Below are 13,762 nucleotides of genomic sequence, written 5' to 3'. Positions count from 1 at the left end.
CTATGTCTCTCAATCTCTGTTCAGCCTCTGGAATGCTTTGTTTCTGCACTTCTAGCTCTCTCTTTCCCATTCTCTGTGTCTCTCTCTCTGTCTCCATCTCCTCTTTGTCTCCCAGCTCACATTTCTGTTTGTCTTTCTCTGTCCTTTGGTCTGTGATCTCTCACTGTGTGTTTCATTCTGTCTCAGCTTCTGTGTCTCTCCGTCTCTATAGTTCTCATGTGTCTCTGACTCTGTGTCTGTCTTTCTGGGGCTCCATCTGAGATCCTCCCTGCTTCCCCCTTTCCCTGCACCGTGCCGCGGGGGTGGGGGCGTAGGTGGGTGTTGGGGGTTAGATCGAAGAATTTCCAGGCATCTGGGCCTCTGCAGACCTAAGCCCAGAGTCTGACACGTCTCTAGTCCCTAAGTGTTTGGATGCTGGGAGAGTTGTCCCCTTGACTCTGGGCTTTATGTACCCAGAACGGAGAAAGTTTTATAACGTCGGGTTTCCTATTCGCGATTTGAAAACCCTTTGGCTCAGAGAGTTAGAATTCGGAAGGGCGTTTCAAGCTCCTCTCCAGTCTTGGATGGCGGTTTCTACTCCCTCCTCTCCAAAGCGGTTCCTAGGTCCTCCGGAGTTCCTAGGTCTAGACGCCTGGTGACACTGACGTTTCTGCTCAGCTCTAGGACAACACCCCGCTCAGCAAACACCTCCTCTCCCACCCCGACCCCGCCCTTCCACCACAGCTGCCTCAGCAACAGCTGGGGACCGCCTGGGCATCACTTATGGGATCTCAGCCCTGCCCACCACCGGAGGCCCCGCCCATTCTCCACGCCTCTCCCCCTCCCCAAATCATCGTGCATCACGGGCGCTGCCTCCGAGTCCTCGTGTTTGAATCCCCGAGGCTGGATGGCGCTGGGGTGGGAGTCCGAGGACGGAGGGCAGAGGTGCTGACTCTGCCCTGGGACCCTCCAGGCCCGACTGCCCCTGAGCAATCATACCTTCCGCTGCTCTCAGGATGCCGAACTCTCCGCCCCTGCGGCTACTGCTGCTGCTGCTCTCGCTGTGGGGTCTGCTGCTCCGGAGGGCAGAGGTGAGCACCCGAGGAGCCACAAGAGTTCAAGGCTTGGAGGGAGGGCTGGAGACGGTTTTAAGTCTTCTCCCACTGCAGAGTTTTAAGACTGCCCCAGATTTAGGTTTTGATGGTTGTTTCCAGCCCCCTTTAGCCCACGGATCCTCCTGATGAGTTCCAGCCACCCCCTCCTCAATTTTCTTGAAGGTTTTCAGTCACCATAGCAACTTCCTAGGTACCCTCCCGCAAGACTTCGCAGACGTTTCCAAGCCACCCAAGACTCCCGAGCAAAACGGGACAGCCCAGGGCCGGCCCGTGGCTCACTGGCTGAGCGTGGTGCTGACAACACCGAGTCAAGGGTTAAGATCCCCTTACCGGTCATCTTTAAAAAAAAAAAAAAAAAATCGGGACAGCCCATCCGAGTCTCTCTAGGGTGTTCCTACCCCACACGAATCGCGCTGTCTGGGAGCGGAGGTCGGTCCGGGGTGTCCTCCCTTCTCCCTTTTCGTAGACAGGCTCTGAGAGGCAGACGGCGGGGGAGCTGTACCAGCGCTGGGGACGGTACCGCAGGGAATGCCAGGAGACTTTGGAGGCTGCTGAGCACCCCTCAGGTGAGACCAGGCTGGCTGGGGGCAGGTGGGAGGAGTGGGGGCTGAAAGGGGTGGGCTGGGGGCAGTCCTGGAGTGGGGACTGAAAGAGGAGAAGTCTGGTGTTGCTGTGGGCTGGGTCGGAGAGCCCGGGGTGGGGCGTGGCCTCGGTGGGAGGGGCCTAGGCCTGAGTGCGGTGGGGACTGGGGAGGGACTACGATGGTGGCAGAGGCCGGGGAAGAAGCTTGAAAGGAGAGGGGTCTTGGGCGGCGCCTGCCGTGAAGTGGATCTTGAAGGGGGCGGAGTTTGAAGTGGAGCCTGGGAAGGGCCTTGCTGGGTGGGAAGAATATGGGGCTGGGACTTGCTTGGTGGGAGGAGCTGAGAGTGGGGCTCGGAGGATGGGCGGGGCCTTGAGGGCTGGTGGGAGGAGCTCGTGGCCGAGGACGAGACCTGCCCCGGGTGGGAGGGGCTAGAGCGGGGCTTGCGTGCGCGAGGCGGAGAAGCACGCAGCCCCCGGCGCAGCAGGTCCACTCCGCATGTGGCCCACCCCCAGGCCTCGCCTGTAACGGGTCCTTCGATATGTACGTCTGCTGGGACTATGCTGCACCCAACACCACTGCCCGTGCGTCCTGCCCCTGGTATCTGCCCTGGCACCACCACGGTGAGGTGCCCCCTAATCCCCGGACCCTCTCCAGACACAAACAGCTCCCAACCCTTGTCCCCAGATACCACTCCGCCGCAGGTCACCTACACCCCTCTCCTGCTCCTCTCTGTCCCCTGCTCCTTTCTGTCAGGCTGGGTGTTTTCTGTCTGTTCAATCTTGTATTTGTCACATTGTGCTGCTTCTCTGTCTCTATCTCTCTGAGGACTGTTTTTGTTTTTTGGGTTTTTTTTCTCTTTTTTTCTTTCTCCTTTTCCTGAGTCTGTTCGTCTCTGGGTATCTTGGTCTTCTTGGTCTAACTAGCTGTGTGGCCTCAGACAGTTTATTTAACTTTTTTTTTTTTGGCTGGCCAGAGAACTTAACTTCTTTATGTCTCCATTTCTTCATCTGTTAATGAGGTTGATGATCATACCAATTTCATAGGCTTGTTATGAAAGTTAAATGAACTAGTACATGTAAAATGCTATAGAAGTGTTTATGGGCATCGCCGTCATCTCTTGGGTTCTCTGCCTTTGTCTCACAGTTTGTCTGTCTGTCTCCATCTCTCTTTCTCTGTGCTCCTGATGCCCTCCCTTGTTACCCCACAGTGGCTGCAGGCTTCGTTCTTCGCCAGTGTGGCAGTGATGGCCAGTGGGGACCTTGGAGAGATCATACCCAGTGTGAGAATCCAGAGAAGAATGGCGTCTTTCAGGTAAGAAGAGATGAGGGATTCAGGTTAGGATGTCCAGAGAAAAGGAGGCAGCTTCAGGCCGAGCCTGAAACCCCTTGTACTGTTCAGGATTCTGGGTTGCAAGTGATAGAAACCCAACTCAAGAGGGCTGGCTGGTTAGCTCAGTGGATTAGAGCGCAGTGTTCTAACATCAAGGTCAAGGGTTTGGATTCCTGCACCTCCCCGACTCCCCGCAAAAAAGACTTGTTTAAAGGAGAAAGAAAGAGAAATGGATTGGCTTCTGTGACAGAAAAGTACAAGGCAACAGCTTCAGGCACAGTGAGATCTAGGTGCTCAAATGATGTGGCTGAGAATCTCTCTGTCCCCCACCATATTGCACCTCTGTTTTTCTCTGCCCTGGTTTCATCTTTTTTGTGGGGTGGAAAAGGTGATCCCCATTAGCATCACACTCACATTTTACCAACCAGGCAACACTGTGGGAACACTGAACTTTGTTTTCAATAACTCCAACATAATGTCCCAGGACTGACTGTCGTTGGCCTGGTTTGGGTCATATGCCATCCCTGAACTAATCACTGTGTGAGTATTGGGGGGGGCAAGTGTTAGATAGAATACTCTGATTGGCTGGTCATATGCCTGGAGCTGAAGGATGGAGTCAGCCCCACTCAAGCAAAGGTATGTGGTTCCCCAAGAGAAAATTGGGGTGCTGGGCAGGAACAAAGAGCAGATATCCTTCCAGCCCCTCTCTAGCCTGCAGGAAGAGTTGAGTCTTGTTCCCATGCCCTCCTTACTCCCACCAGGACCAAAGGCTGATCTTGGAGCGGCTGCAGGTCATGTACACCATTGGCTACTCCCTGTCCCTTGCCACGCTGCTGCTAGCTCTGCTCATCTTGAGTTTTTTCAGGTGGGACTTCCAGCTCTGAGTGGTGGTAGCAGAGACATGGGCCTCAGTTTGCCCAGTAAGATGGGATGGTTAGGCTCCACCAGCTCCAAGCACCCACTGGTGGTTCTATGGGAAGGGCTGAGGGTTGGTGAAAAGGGTTCTATGTCACTGGGGACAGCTCTCCAGGAGTCCCCAGACTGCCTCCCAAATCCCTCAGGCGGCTGCATTGCACTCGAAATTACATCCACATCAACCTGTTCACGTCTTTTGTGTTGCGGGCGGCGGCCATCCTCACCCGAGACCGTCTGTTACCTCCACCTGACCCCTACCCTGGGGACCAGGCCCCTACCCTGTGGAACCAGGTGTGCATCATCCTTCTGTTCCTCCAAATAGGAATCTGCCTCTTCTGATGGGACCAGGAAGTTCCTATTTACTACCTCTTACTCTACAACGGTTTATCTCTCTTAACCCCTCCTGGTGATACTGACGGCCTCTGCCCAACGCAGCTCTAGGGCAGCCACTGCTCAGCAAACCCTCCTACTTCCACCCTGCCCCCCACCCTTCCACCACAGCTGCCTCAGCCATAGTTGGGGGCGGCCAGCTTGGAGAGGGGCCCCATAATTGAACTCTCCCACCCCATCACCCCCTTTATTATTGGAATTTTTCATTCACTCTTCCTAATTATCTCACCCATCATCGGACTTTTCCACAAATGAGAGAATCACCCGTTGGAGGTGAGCAGTGACAGGGTGGAAGAAACTAATTGGTGGCGGGGGCGGGGGGGTGCAGATTTGATAGGAACCAATTTGTTACTGGGAGCAGGGTGGAAGAGACTAGAGGCTGGGAGCAGAGGTGGGGAAAACTACCTGGTAGCAAGCTACCAAGTGCCAATTAAGAAGACTTGGGGTGGTAGAGTCCACATGCTGGCAAGAGAGTTGTTCTTAGAAGTAGCTAGGGTAGCAGAGGCCATATTTGGAGGGTCTGGGGGAACTCTGGTGGCAAGATGGACGATACCAATGGTTAAGGGAGTCAGAGTGGGAGAGTCCACATAGGGAAAGAGAATAGGGTGAGAGAAAACAACCACAGATACCATCCACTGGGGATAGAGTGGGAAACCGTTTGATGGCAAGAGATGGGGGTGGAAAGGTGACCGGGTGGAGGAAGCCTTGGGGACAACCTGGCGGCTCTGACTGCCCTCTCCCCCGTCTGGCCGCTCCCTAGGCCCCAGCCGCCTGCCGCACAGCCCAGATCGTGACCCAGTACTGCGTGGGTGCCAACTACACGTGGCTGCTGGTGGAAGGCGTCTACCTACACAGTCTCCTGGTGCTCGTGGGAGGCTCCGAGGAGGGCCACTTCCGCTGCTATCTGCTCCTCGGCTGGGGTGAGCCTCGACCCCGTGCCCCACCCAGCCCAGCGCTTCTTGGCTCCCCCAACTGCCCAGCTGGTCTACCTCAGGGGGTCTCCTCCCCTCTCTAGGCTTCTGTCTCCCCACCCCGGCAGAGGAGTTCCGCGGGTCTTGGGCCTGGCAGGGCCTGTGAGCGCGCTGACAGCTGCGGCGGGGTGGGGGGGCGGGGGTCGGGGTCTGCACAGGGGCCCCCGCGCTTTTCGTCATTCCCTGGGTGATCGTCAGGTACCTGTACGAGAACACGCAGTGAGTAGCAGTGTCTGGGGCGGGGTCTGGGAGGGGGCGGAGCTTTGAGGGACATGGGCGGGGTCTAATGGCAATTCGGGGATTGGGAGAAATGTGGGAGGGTCTAAATGAATCTGGAGCTTGGCAAAGTTGAGTTCGAGGACTACTGGGAAGGGGAATGTGGGTGGGGCCTTAAAGGAAGTGGGCGGGGCCTGGCCAATAAATGTGTGCGATCCGGTGAGTCTGAGGGTTTTCTGTCTCTTAGCTCTACCCCACCTCCCCTAGATGCTGGGAGCGAAACGATGTCAAGGCCATTTGGTGGATCATACGCACCCCCATCCTCACGACCATCTTGGTAGGGCCGGCCCCGCCTCCTCCAGGCAGTCCTCGGGGGATTTCCCAGTCTGGGAAGTGGGACTCCACCTCCTGCCCCCCAGAATGGGATCGCGGCTGGCTCAGCCTCTATCTCACCTCGCAGATTAATTTCCTCATCTTTATCCGCATTCTTGGCATCCTCGTGTCCAAGCTGAGGACGCGGCAGATGCGCTGTCGGGACTACCGGCTGAGGTGAGGGTGGGCGGCAGGGATCAAGGGGAAGGGGTCCGCGTGCGAGATGGGGGACCCGGGGCTGCGGGACCACTGCTGCCCTCTATCCCCAGGCTGGCTCGTTCCACGCTGACGCTGGTGCCCCTGCTGGGCGTCCATGAGGTGGTGTTTGCTCCGGTGACGGAGGAACAGGCCCGAGGTGCCCTGCGCTTTGCCAAACTCACCTTTGAGATCTTCCTAAGCTCCTTCCAGGTGCTCAGGCGCGGTGCAAGAGCTACACCCTGCCACCTTGGGCCTTCCTCCCCAGAGGGGCACAAGGGCTGCAGTCATCCTGTGGGGCAGCCACTGAATAAGTTGTAAAGATAGGATTTTGTTTGTTCATTCTTCAACACAAAGTCTTAAGCTAGGGCTGTGCTGGGCTGGGGAAAGTAGCACGGACTGACACAGGAGGCTGGGTAGCCCCAGCAGTACTGCCTCCTGGTGAACAGCAAGAGCTTTGAGGCTGGACAGAGCTGGGGCCAAATTTGGGTTCCATGACTTCCCAGCCAGCTGCTTTCCAGCTGTGTGGCCCTCACCTCTGGGTCAGGAGGCTAGGGAAAGAGGTGCATAAGGTACAGAATTTAAGGAGGTGCTTATTCAAAAATTTAAGGCCAACCCTGTACTTGCTTGCCTTACTGTAGTTTTCACCCCACTTCGGCTAGTTGGGCATTGGTTTTCTCATCTCTAAAGTGGGTACAATACCAGTCTCACCTCACAAGGTTATTTTATTCATTAAATTTGGGAGGGGAAATTGAGCATTTATACTAGGGTACTTGAAAAAGTTCATGGAAAGATTCATATGATTTTTTTTTTTTTTTAAGATGACGGGTAAGGGGATCTCAACCCTTGGCTTGATGTGGTCAGCACCACGACGCTCAGCCAGTGAGCTAACCGGCCATCCCTATATGGGATCCGAACCCGTGGCCTTGGTGTTATCAGCACCGCACTCTCCCGAGTGAGCCACGGGCCGGCCTCATATAATCTTTTAATTTAAAATTTTCAACGAACTTTTTGAAGTACTTTGTATGTACTAAACACATTTCCAGACTTATTGTGAGGATACGACCAATAACCAAATGGCCCCTATCCTCTAGTGGGAGAGACAGACACTAAACACATGACATAGGGGGGGGGGGGGGGGGGGGGGGGGGGGGGGGGGGGGGGGGGGGGGGGGGGGGGGGGGGGGGGGGGGGGGGGGGGGGGGGGGGGGGGAGGAAGGGAGCAAGAAAAGAGAGATGAGGAGTGTCCAAGGAAGGATAGGGTTGTTGTTTTTTAGTTTTGATTATTTATTTTTTTGTTGGTTAGCTGGTGCAGTGATATGATCCGGGGTTGTTATTTTAGACAGGGGATCAGGGAAGGCCTCCCTGAGAAGGAGACATTGGAGCAGAAATCTGAAGAAGGTGAGAGAAAAAGCCAGATAGATATTTGGGGGAAATGTTCCAGGAAGAGAAACACCAAGTGCGAGATCCCTGAGGTGGGAGAGTAGCTGGCGTGATAGAGGAAGGCCAGGGTGCCTGCGGTATGGGAGTGAGGGGAGATGAGGACAGAGAGGTTGAGGGGCTTTGGGGGCCCGACGAGGACTTTGGCTTTTCCTCTGCTTGAAGCAGGAGCCACGGAAGAGCTCTGAGCAAAGGGATGTGATCTGAGTTAGATTTTAACAGGATTATAGGAAGCAGTAATAAGATAACTAATATTATAGTAATGGCGCATATAAATAATTGAGTTTTTAAATTTATCAATTAATTTATTATTTACAAAATAGAAAATATTATATATTTAAATTTAGATATAGAACATGTATAGATTTTTATGTATATAAAACAGCTGATTATAATGAATAATATATAATATAATAAGATTAATAAAAAGGTTAATGCTATGTGCCAGGCACTACAGCTTCTTGCATATGAATAATACCTCAATACTCACAACCACCACTGTATGAGGGTACTTCAAAAAGTTCGTGGAAAGATAAAATTAAAAGATAAGACGGGGCTGGACGGTTAGCTCAGTTGGTTAGAGCGTGGTGCTGATAATACCAAGGTCCAAGGTTCGATCCTTGTACCGGCCAGGTGCCATACACATACACACACACAAAATTAATAATAATAATAATAATAAGATGAATCTTTCCATGAACTTTTTGAAGACCCCTCTATTACTGCCCCATTTTCGAGATGAAGAAACTGAGGCACAGAGAGGTTAAGCAGCTTGCCCAAGTGGGGTAGAAAGAGGGGAAGCTCTTTCCACACCCAGGTAGCCCACCTCCAGGCTTCCCACCTCCAGGCTTCCCACCTCCAGGCTTCCCACCTCCAGGCTTCCCTGCTCAAACCCCAGCCCTGTTGGTTTCCCCCCAGCCCCAGCACACCAGCGAGGGCCAGGGGGAAAGCCAGGAGTCAGTGAGAAAGTGACCGAAAGGTGGCGGCAGCCGAGGTGCTCTGGGGCCTCGCAAGGGTTCGAGTTCATCAAGAGGGTGGTTACAACCCTCCCCGCCAGCCGGTTTAACCGTCGCGCCTCCCCTGGCAGGGCTTCCTGGTCAGCGTCCTCTACTGCTTCATCAATAAGGAGGTAGGGAGAGCCTCGGCCCGCCGCCTGCGCCCCCTGGCGGCCGTGCGGGGAACGGCGCCGCCTCTGAGCGCCGTCCCGTTGCAGGTGCAATCGGAGATCCGCCGTGGCTGGCACCACTGCAGTCTGCGCCGCAGCCGCAGCGAGGAGCCGCGCCAGCTCCAGGAGCGCCCCTCCCGAGCCCTGCCCTTGGGCTCCGGCCGCAGCGAGGTCCCCACCGGCCGCGCCTTGTCCTCGGAGGCCCTTCCAGGACGTGGGGACGAGGCCAGTCGGGTGTTGGAAAGTTTCTGTTAGGTAGAGAGAGTCCTGTGTCCGTTCAGTTAGCACGAATTTACTGAGTGCCTACTGTGTGCCAGGCCCGGTGTGGAGGACGCTGGGGAAATGGGGGAGAAGTAAACAGAAACAAGGTCTTCGCCTTCCTGGAGATCACAATTGAGTGGGGAGAACAGACCGTGAACACAAAACATCAAATTGTCTATATGCTGTGAAATGGTTTATGAAGGGAAATTAGAAGGTGGCTTAGGGTGGTCTGGGAGGCCATCTCTGACAAGGCGACACTTATGCTACGCCTGAAAGAGGTGAAGGAGACAACTTTGGGAAGAATTGGAGGACACTATTCTAGGCACAAGGAACAACATATGCAAAGCCCCTGGTGCAGGAAGGAGCTTGGTTGTGGCTGAAAAACAGAGAGGACGCTAGGTGGCTGGAGTGGAGTAGGTCAGAGCCAACAGATGGGGAGAGAAAAGTGGGTAGGGGCACGATTTGGGATTTTATTCTGGGTGCATTGAAGATTCTTAGCAGGAGTGTCTCATGGGCTAATGTTTTTTTTTTTTTGTTTTGTTTTTTTTTTTAAAGATGACCAGTAAGGGGATCTTAACGCTTGACTTGGTGTTGTCAGCACCACGCTCACCCAGTGAGCCAACCGGCCATCCCTATATGGGATCCGAACCCGTGGCCTTGGTGTTATCAGCACCACACTCTCCCGAGTGAGCCACGGGCCGGCCCAATGGGCTAATGTTTTGAACAGATACTTTTGTCTGCCCTGATTATCAGGGGCAGGGGTGGAAGTCAGGAGTCAAGTGACGAGGGGACTGCAGGCAAGAGGTGATGGTAGCTAGACCAGGATGGAAGCCACAAGAAGTGTGAAGCAGTTGGATCCTGGAGCTATTTAAAAGGTAGAGCTGAGAGGATTCGCCAATGGATCACATGAGGAAAGTGAAGCAAAGAGAGAAGTCAAGGAAGACTCCAGGTTTGGGATGGTGGAGAGGGAAAGAGGGAGATTGGGTTCAGGGTGGGGAGAACCTAGAATGCTCTTTGTCAACCTGGTAATGCCCATAGGACTGTGGACTCCTGCACCTGCTGGTATTTGGCCCTATCTGGAAGACAGACAAGAACAGAGCATGCCAGGTACACACCAGAACAAAACAGGGATCGTTCTTAATTTTCCCACAGTAAATATGGCCTCCTTTTCCCACCTGTCTCCTCACATTTGTCAGAGAATTCCTCTCAAGGGTAATTGAGTTGTAACATGAGGGCAGCAGAGCTTATGGGTTAAGGCACAGGCTGTGGAGTGGGGTATGAGGGTCTGGAGCTCGTGGGAGAGGTTGGAGCTGTAGATAGAAATGTGAGAGGCACTGGGATCTAGGGAGGAGAATTCAGTGTGTGGCTATAAGCACAAGAAATTCAAGGCAGGCCTCAGAGCTGAATCCTTACATCCAGAGTAGCCAGGACCACTGCTAGCTGGGGAGTGAGGATGCATGTCCTACCCTCCTGAGATGGGCAACCCCTGGGAGCTGGGAGAATTAGGGGGGAAGCTGATAGCCTCATTGTGGCTGGGCCACCTGTACACACACCATACCCTCACTCCTAAATCCTTCCCCACACATACACACACTTTGACTCAGTACCTAGGTTGTCAAGTATTTTCTCTGGCTCCCTGGATAGATGTGGCCCATTGCTGAACTCAGAGCCTTTTCAAGCTTGTGGCCCTGCTGGGCATCCCTTGTGGGTTCTAGCGATGTGGGGGCCCTAGGGCACGGCCCTTGCAAAGAAAGCATGAGAAAGAGTTGCTTTTTTTCTTTCTGTGGAGGGAGAATCTTCTTGGCTAGGCCATAAAGGGAAATGACTGTGGTGGGCTGCATGGCTGGGTGGGGGCCTGAGGGAGCCTTGCTCAACTTAAGCCATATGTTGCCACAAGAAAATATGGATCCCGTGCTGCCACTGTGCCCCCTGCCTAAGAGAATCCCCAACTGGGGATGTTGCATGTAATCTCCTGATACTTGACTATTTGTAACGTATGCAAATTAAATTTTCAGTGTGTGTATATATGCGCATGTCATATTTTTTGAGGGCTGCTTCTCTAGAAAGGTAGTGTAGAAATAATAAAGTAGTAGGAATCAGCCTGGTTCATAAGCTTTTTTTTTTTTTTTTGGCAGCTGGCTGGTACAGGGATTGAACTCTTGACCTTAGTGTTATCAGCACCATGCTCTAACCAACTGAACTAACCTCCCAGCCCCATATCTTAGTTTGGCTACTTGTTAGCTGTGACTTACGGAAAATTCCCAATTTCTCTGTACCTCACTTTCCACTTCTGGAAAATGGGTATAATGATGGTAACTACATCCTAAGGTTGCCTGAGATCCCAATGAGTTACTCTTGGGACACTGCCTAACACATGGTGCATCGTCAGTGCTTGGCCAGTCTACTACTGCTGTTTGCTTTCACACTCTGAAGAAACCATTTGGGGCAGTAGGGTGGGTGAAGAGTTGAGGAAGAAAATTTAGACTGATGCCAAACAGGATGCCCAGGATTGGAATCTTTGGATATTTTTTTTGGGGGGGGGCAGCTGGCTGATAGTGGGATCCAAACCCTTGACCTTGGTGTAATGATACTGCACTCTAACCAACTGCGCTCTAACCAACCAGCCCCCACACTGGAATCTTTGATGCCAGCCTGCAAGGCAGGGAAACCTGGTAAGTACAAGTCAACAACCAGGGAGAAAAAGGGCAGGAATTCAAACCCCAGACTGTGACTCCAGGGTGGTCTCCTGCAGCAGCACCACGGCCCCACTTTACACATTAGGATATTGCAGCTCCATCCTGCTCCCCAAAAGTCAAGACTGTTCACGAGTGCCTGGCTTTCTGGATTTGGATGTAGCTTCATCAGTTTCTAACTGGGTGACACTGGACAAGTCATTTACAATCTCTGGGCCTTGGCTGTCTCATCTGTAAAATGGGATGGCTCTAGTATTTACTCCAGATAGTTGTTCCAGTTAGATGTGGACCACTCAGTAAATTAACACCTTTACAACCTCACAGTTGTCATCCTATGTGTGTGAGGCCTTCTCCCTACTACAGGGTCCCAGCTCTGCCACTAATGGGCTCACAGGGTACTCAAGCTGTACTTTCCACAGCTCAGAATGCATCTGATCATCTCATTTAATCCTGACCTCAGGACTGTGAACTCCTGCACCTGCTGGTATTTGGCCCTTTCTGGAAGACAGACAAGAGACAGAGCATGCCAGGTACACACCAGAGCAAAACAGGGATCTTAAACTTTAATTTTCTCACAGTAAATATGGCCTCCTTTTCCCACCTGTCTCCTCACATTTGTCAGAGAATTCCTCTCAAGGGTAATTAAGTTGTACCATGAGGGCAGCAGAGCTCATGGGTTAAGGCACAGGCCGTGGAGTGGAGCAGCTGAATCACAGCATCATTACTGCCTGGCTGGGTGACCCTGGTAAGTGACATCACCTCTCTGTGCCTCTGTTCCTTCTTTAGGAATGAAATTAATAAATAACAGTGACTGCTTCAGTTCTTGGGAGGACAACTGAAAAGCACTGAGCCTGGCACCCTAACAGCTCAGCAGGCATTAGCCATGATCACTGTCGGTATTTGGCTATTGACTGCTTGAAACACGTCTCTACTCCTCCTGTTTGTGAGGGCAGGTCGAAGGCTGTCTTTAGCTTTGCTGTGTCTCCAGTATTGCAACACAGGACTGGGCACAGAAGAGGCAGTTGGGGGATGCCTGCTGACAGAACAAATGGAAACTTCCTCCAGCATCAGAACTGAGGTCATTTCCATCCAACCTATTTGCTTCACAGATGGGGAAAGTGAGGCCTGGATGGGGCAGAGACAGGGCCTCTTCACCTGCTCAGGGGTCCTGGTCCCAGTGCTTAGCCCCATGTCCAGCTACCTCCCTCCCTCCCCTGAGTCCACCCCACTGACAAGGGCCTAGGAACAGACAGATACCACTAGAAAAAAACACACACAACTTTATTATTCCCATCACAAAGGGCAGTCTTTGCAGGATGGGGGATGAGTTCTGACAGCAGGCAGCGAACCCCTACTTGCCAGCAATGAGCGGGTTCCGCAGGACCACGATGACTGAGTCCCCACGCAGGAACATCTTGGAGATGTAGCGGTCCTTGTTGACCGGCTTGGACTTCTTCTTGCCCTTGCCACTCTTGGGAACTTCAGTCCACATCTCCTTCACATTCTCCAGCACCATGTTGCAGTGCCTGGTAGGGGCAGGGGGTGGGGAGGCACCAGGAGTGAGGGGGGAAGGAGCTTTGGATCACCCTTCCTCTGCCCAGTATTGCTGTCCCCCTCCAGCAGCACGACCTGGGAAAGGGTGCAGGCCCTGGGGCCTGGAGGGCCTGGCTCCTAATGCCACCTCTGCAAGTCCTGAGGCTGAGGCCTGGGCAAAGGACTTCACCCCTTTGTGCCTCGGTTTCCTCCTCTCTAAAACAGACAATCAGGGCCGACCTGTGGCTCACTCGGAAGAGTGAGGTGCTGATAACACCAAGGCCATGGGTTCAGATCCCGTATAGGGATGGCCAGTTAGCTCACTGTGTGAGCATGGTACTGACAACACCAAGTCAAAGGTTAAGATCCCCTTACTGGTCATCTTTTTATTAAATAAATAAATAAATAAAACAATCATGGTACCTTCCTCAAAGGGCTGTTGTGAAGATTAAATGAATTAATATAGCATTTTTGTAAAGCACTTAAAACAGGGCCAGGCACAGGGTAAAGGCAAGCAAATGGTTCTGCTTGTGCCTTTTAACTCTGAGTACTTAGGGAAGCAGCAACAAAGGAGTTGCTTCTCTCTAGGCCCCAGAGGCTCCTCAC

The 13,762-nt window shown here is 53.0% G+C and overlaps 2 protein-coding genes across 3 annotated transcripts in view; one reads left to right on the top strand and one right to left on the bottom strand.

The window, feature by feature from the left end:
• Positions 1–8,982, top strand: part of GIPR (gastric inhibitory polypeptide receptor) — a 9,548-nt gene extending 566 nt beyond the window's left edge. The window contains exons 2-14 of one of the 2 annotated variants that reach the window (XM_008578603.1): positions 953–1,070; positions 1,561–1,660; positions 2,190–2,297; positions 2,885–2,988; positions 3,768–3,871; positions 4,068–4,212; positions 5,072–5,231; positions 5,441–5,501; positions 5,766–5,835; positions 5,959–6,047; positions 6,140–6,278; positions 8,592–8,633; positions 8,718–8,982. In XM_008578603.1, coding sequence (XP_008576825.1) covers positions 996–1,070; positions 1,561–1,660; positions 2,190–2,297; positions 2,885–2,988; positions 3,768–3,871; positions 4,068–4,212; positions 5,072–5,231; positions 5,441–5,501; positions 5,766–5,835; positions 5,959–6,047; positions 6,140–6,278; positions 8,592–8,633; positions 8,718–8,924 — 1,404 coding nt within the window. In that variant the 5' untranslated portion in view covers positions 953–995 and the 3' untranslated portion in view covers positions 8,925–8,982. The remainder of the gene's footprint in view (positions 1–952; positions 1,071–1,560; positions 1,661–2,189; positions 2,298–2,884; positions 2,989–3,767; positions 3,872–4,067; positions 4,213–5,071; positions 5,232–5,440; positions 5,502–5,765; positions 5,836–5,958; positions 6,048–6,139; positions 6,279–8,591; positions 8,634–8,717) is intronic. The other variant, XM_008578604.1, reaches the window with a different exon arrangement.
• A 3,897-nt stretch (positions 8,983–12,879) lies between these two features.
• Positions 12,880–13,762, bottom strand: part of SNRPD2 (small nuclear ribonucleoprotein D2 polypeptide 16.5kDa) — a 15,765-nt gene continuing 14,882 nt past the window's right edge. The window contains exon 3 of the mRNA XM_008578601.1: positions 12,880–13,149. Within this exon, the coding sequence (XP_008576823.1) occupies positions 12,975–13,149 (175 nt within the window). The 3' untranslated portion in view covers positions 12,880–12,974. The remainder of the gene's footprint in view (positions 13,150–13,762) is intronic.

The sequence above is a fragment of the Galeopterus variegatus genome, unplaced genomic scaffold, assembly GCF_000696425.1.
Source record: "Galeopterus variegatus unplaced genomic scaffold, G_variegatus-3.0.2 Scaffold1725, whole genome shotgun sequence".
In the NCBI taxonomy this organism is placed as follows: domain Eukaryota; kingdom Metazoa; phylum Chordata; class Mammalia; order Dermoptera; family Cynocephalidae; genus Galeopterus; species Galeopterus variegatus.
Note: the sequence above shows the minus strand (reverse complement) of the source record. Positions and strands in the feature narration are given on the sequence as shown.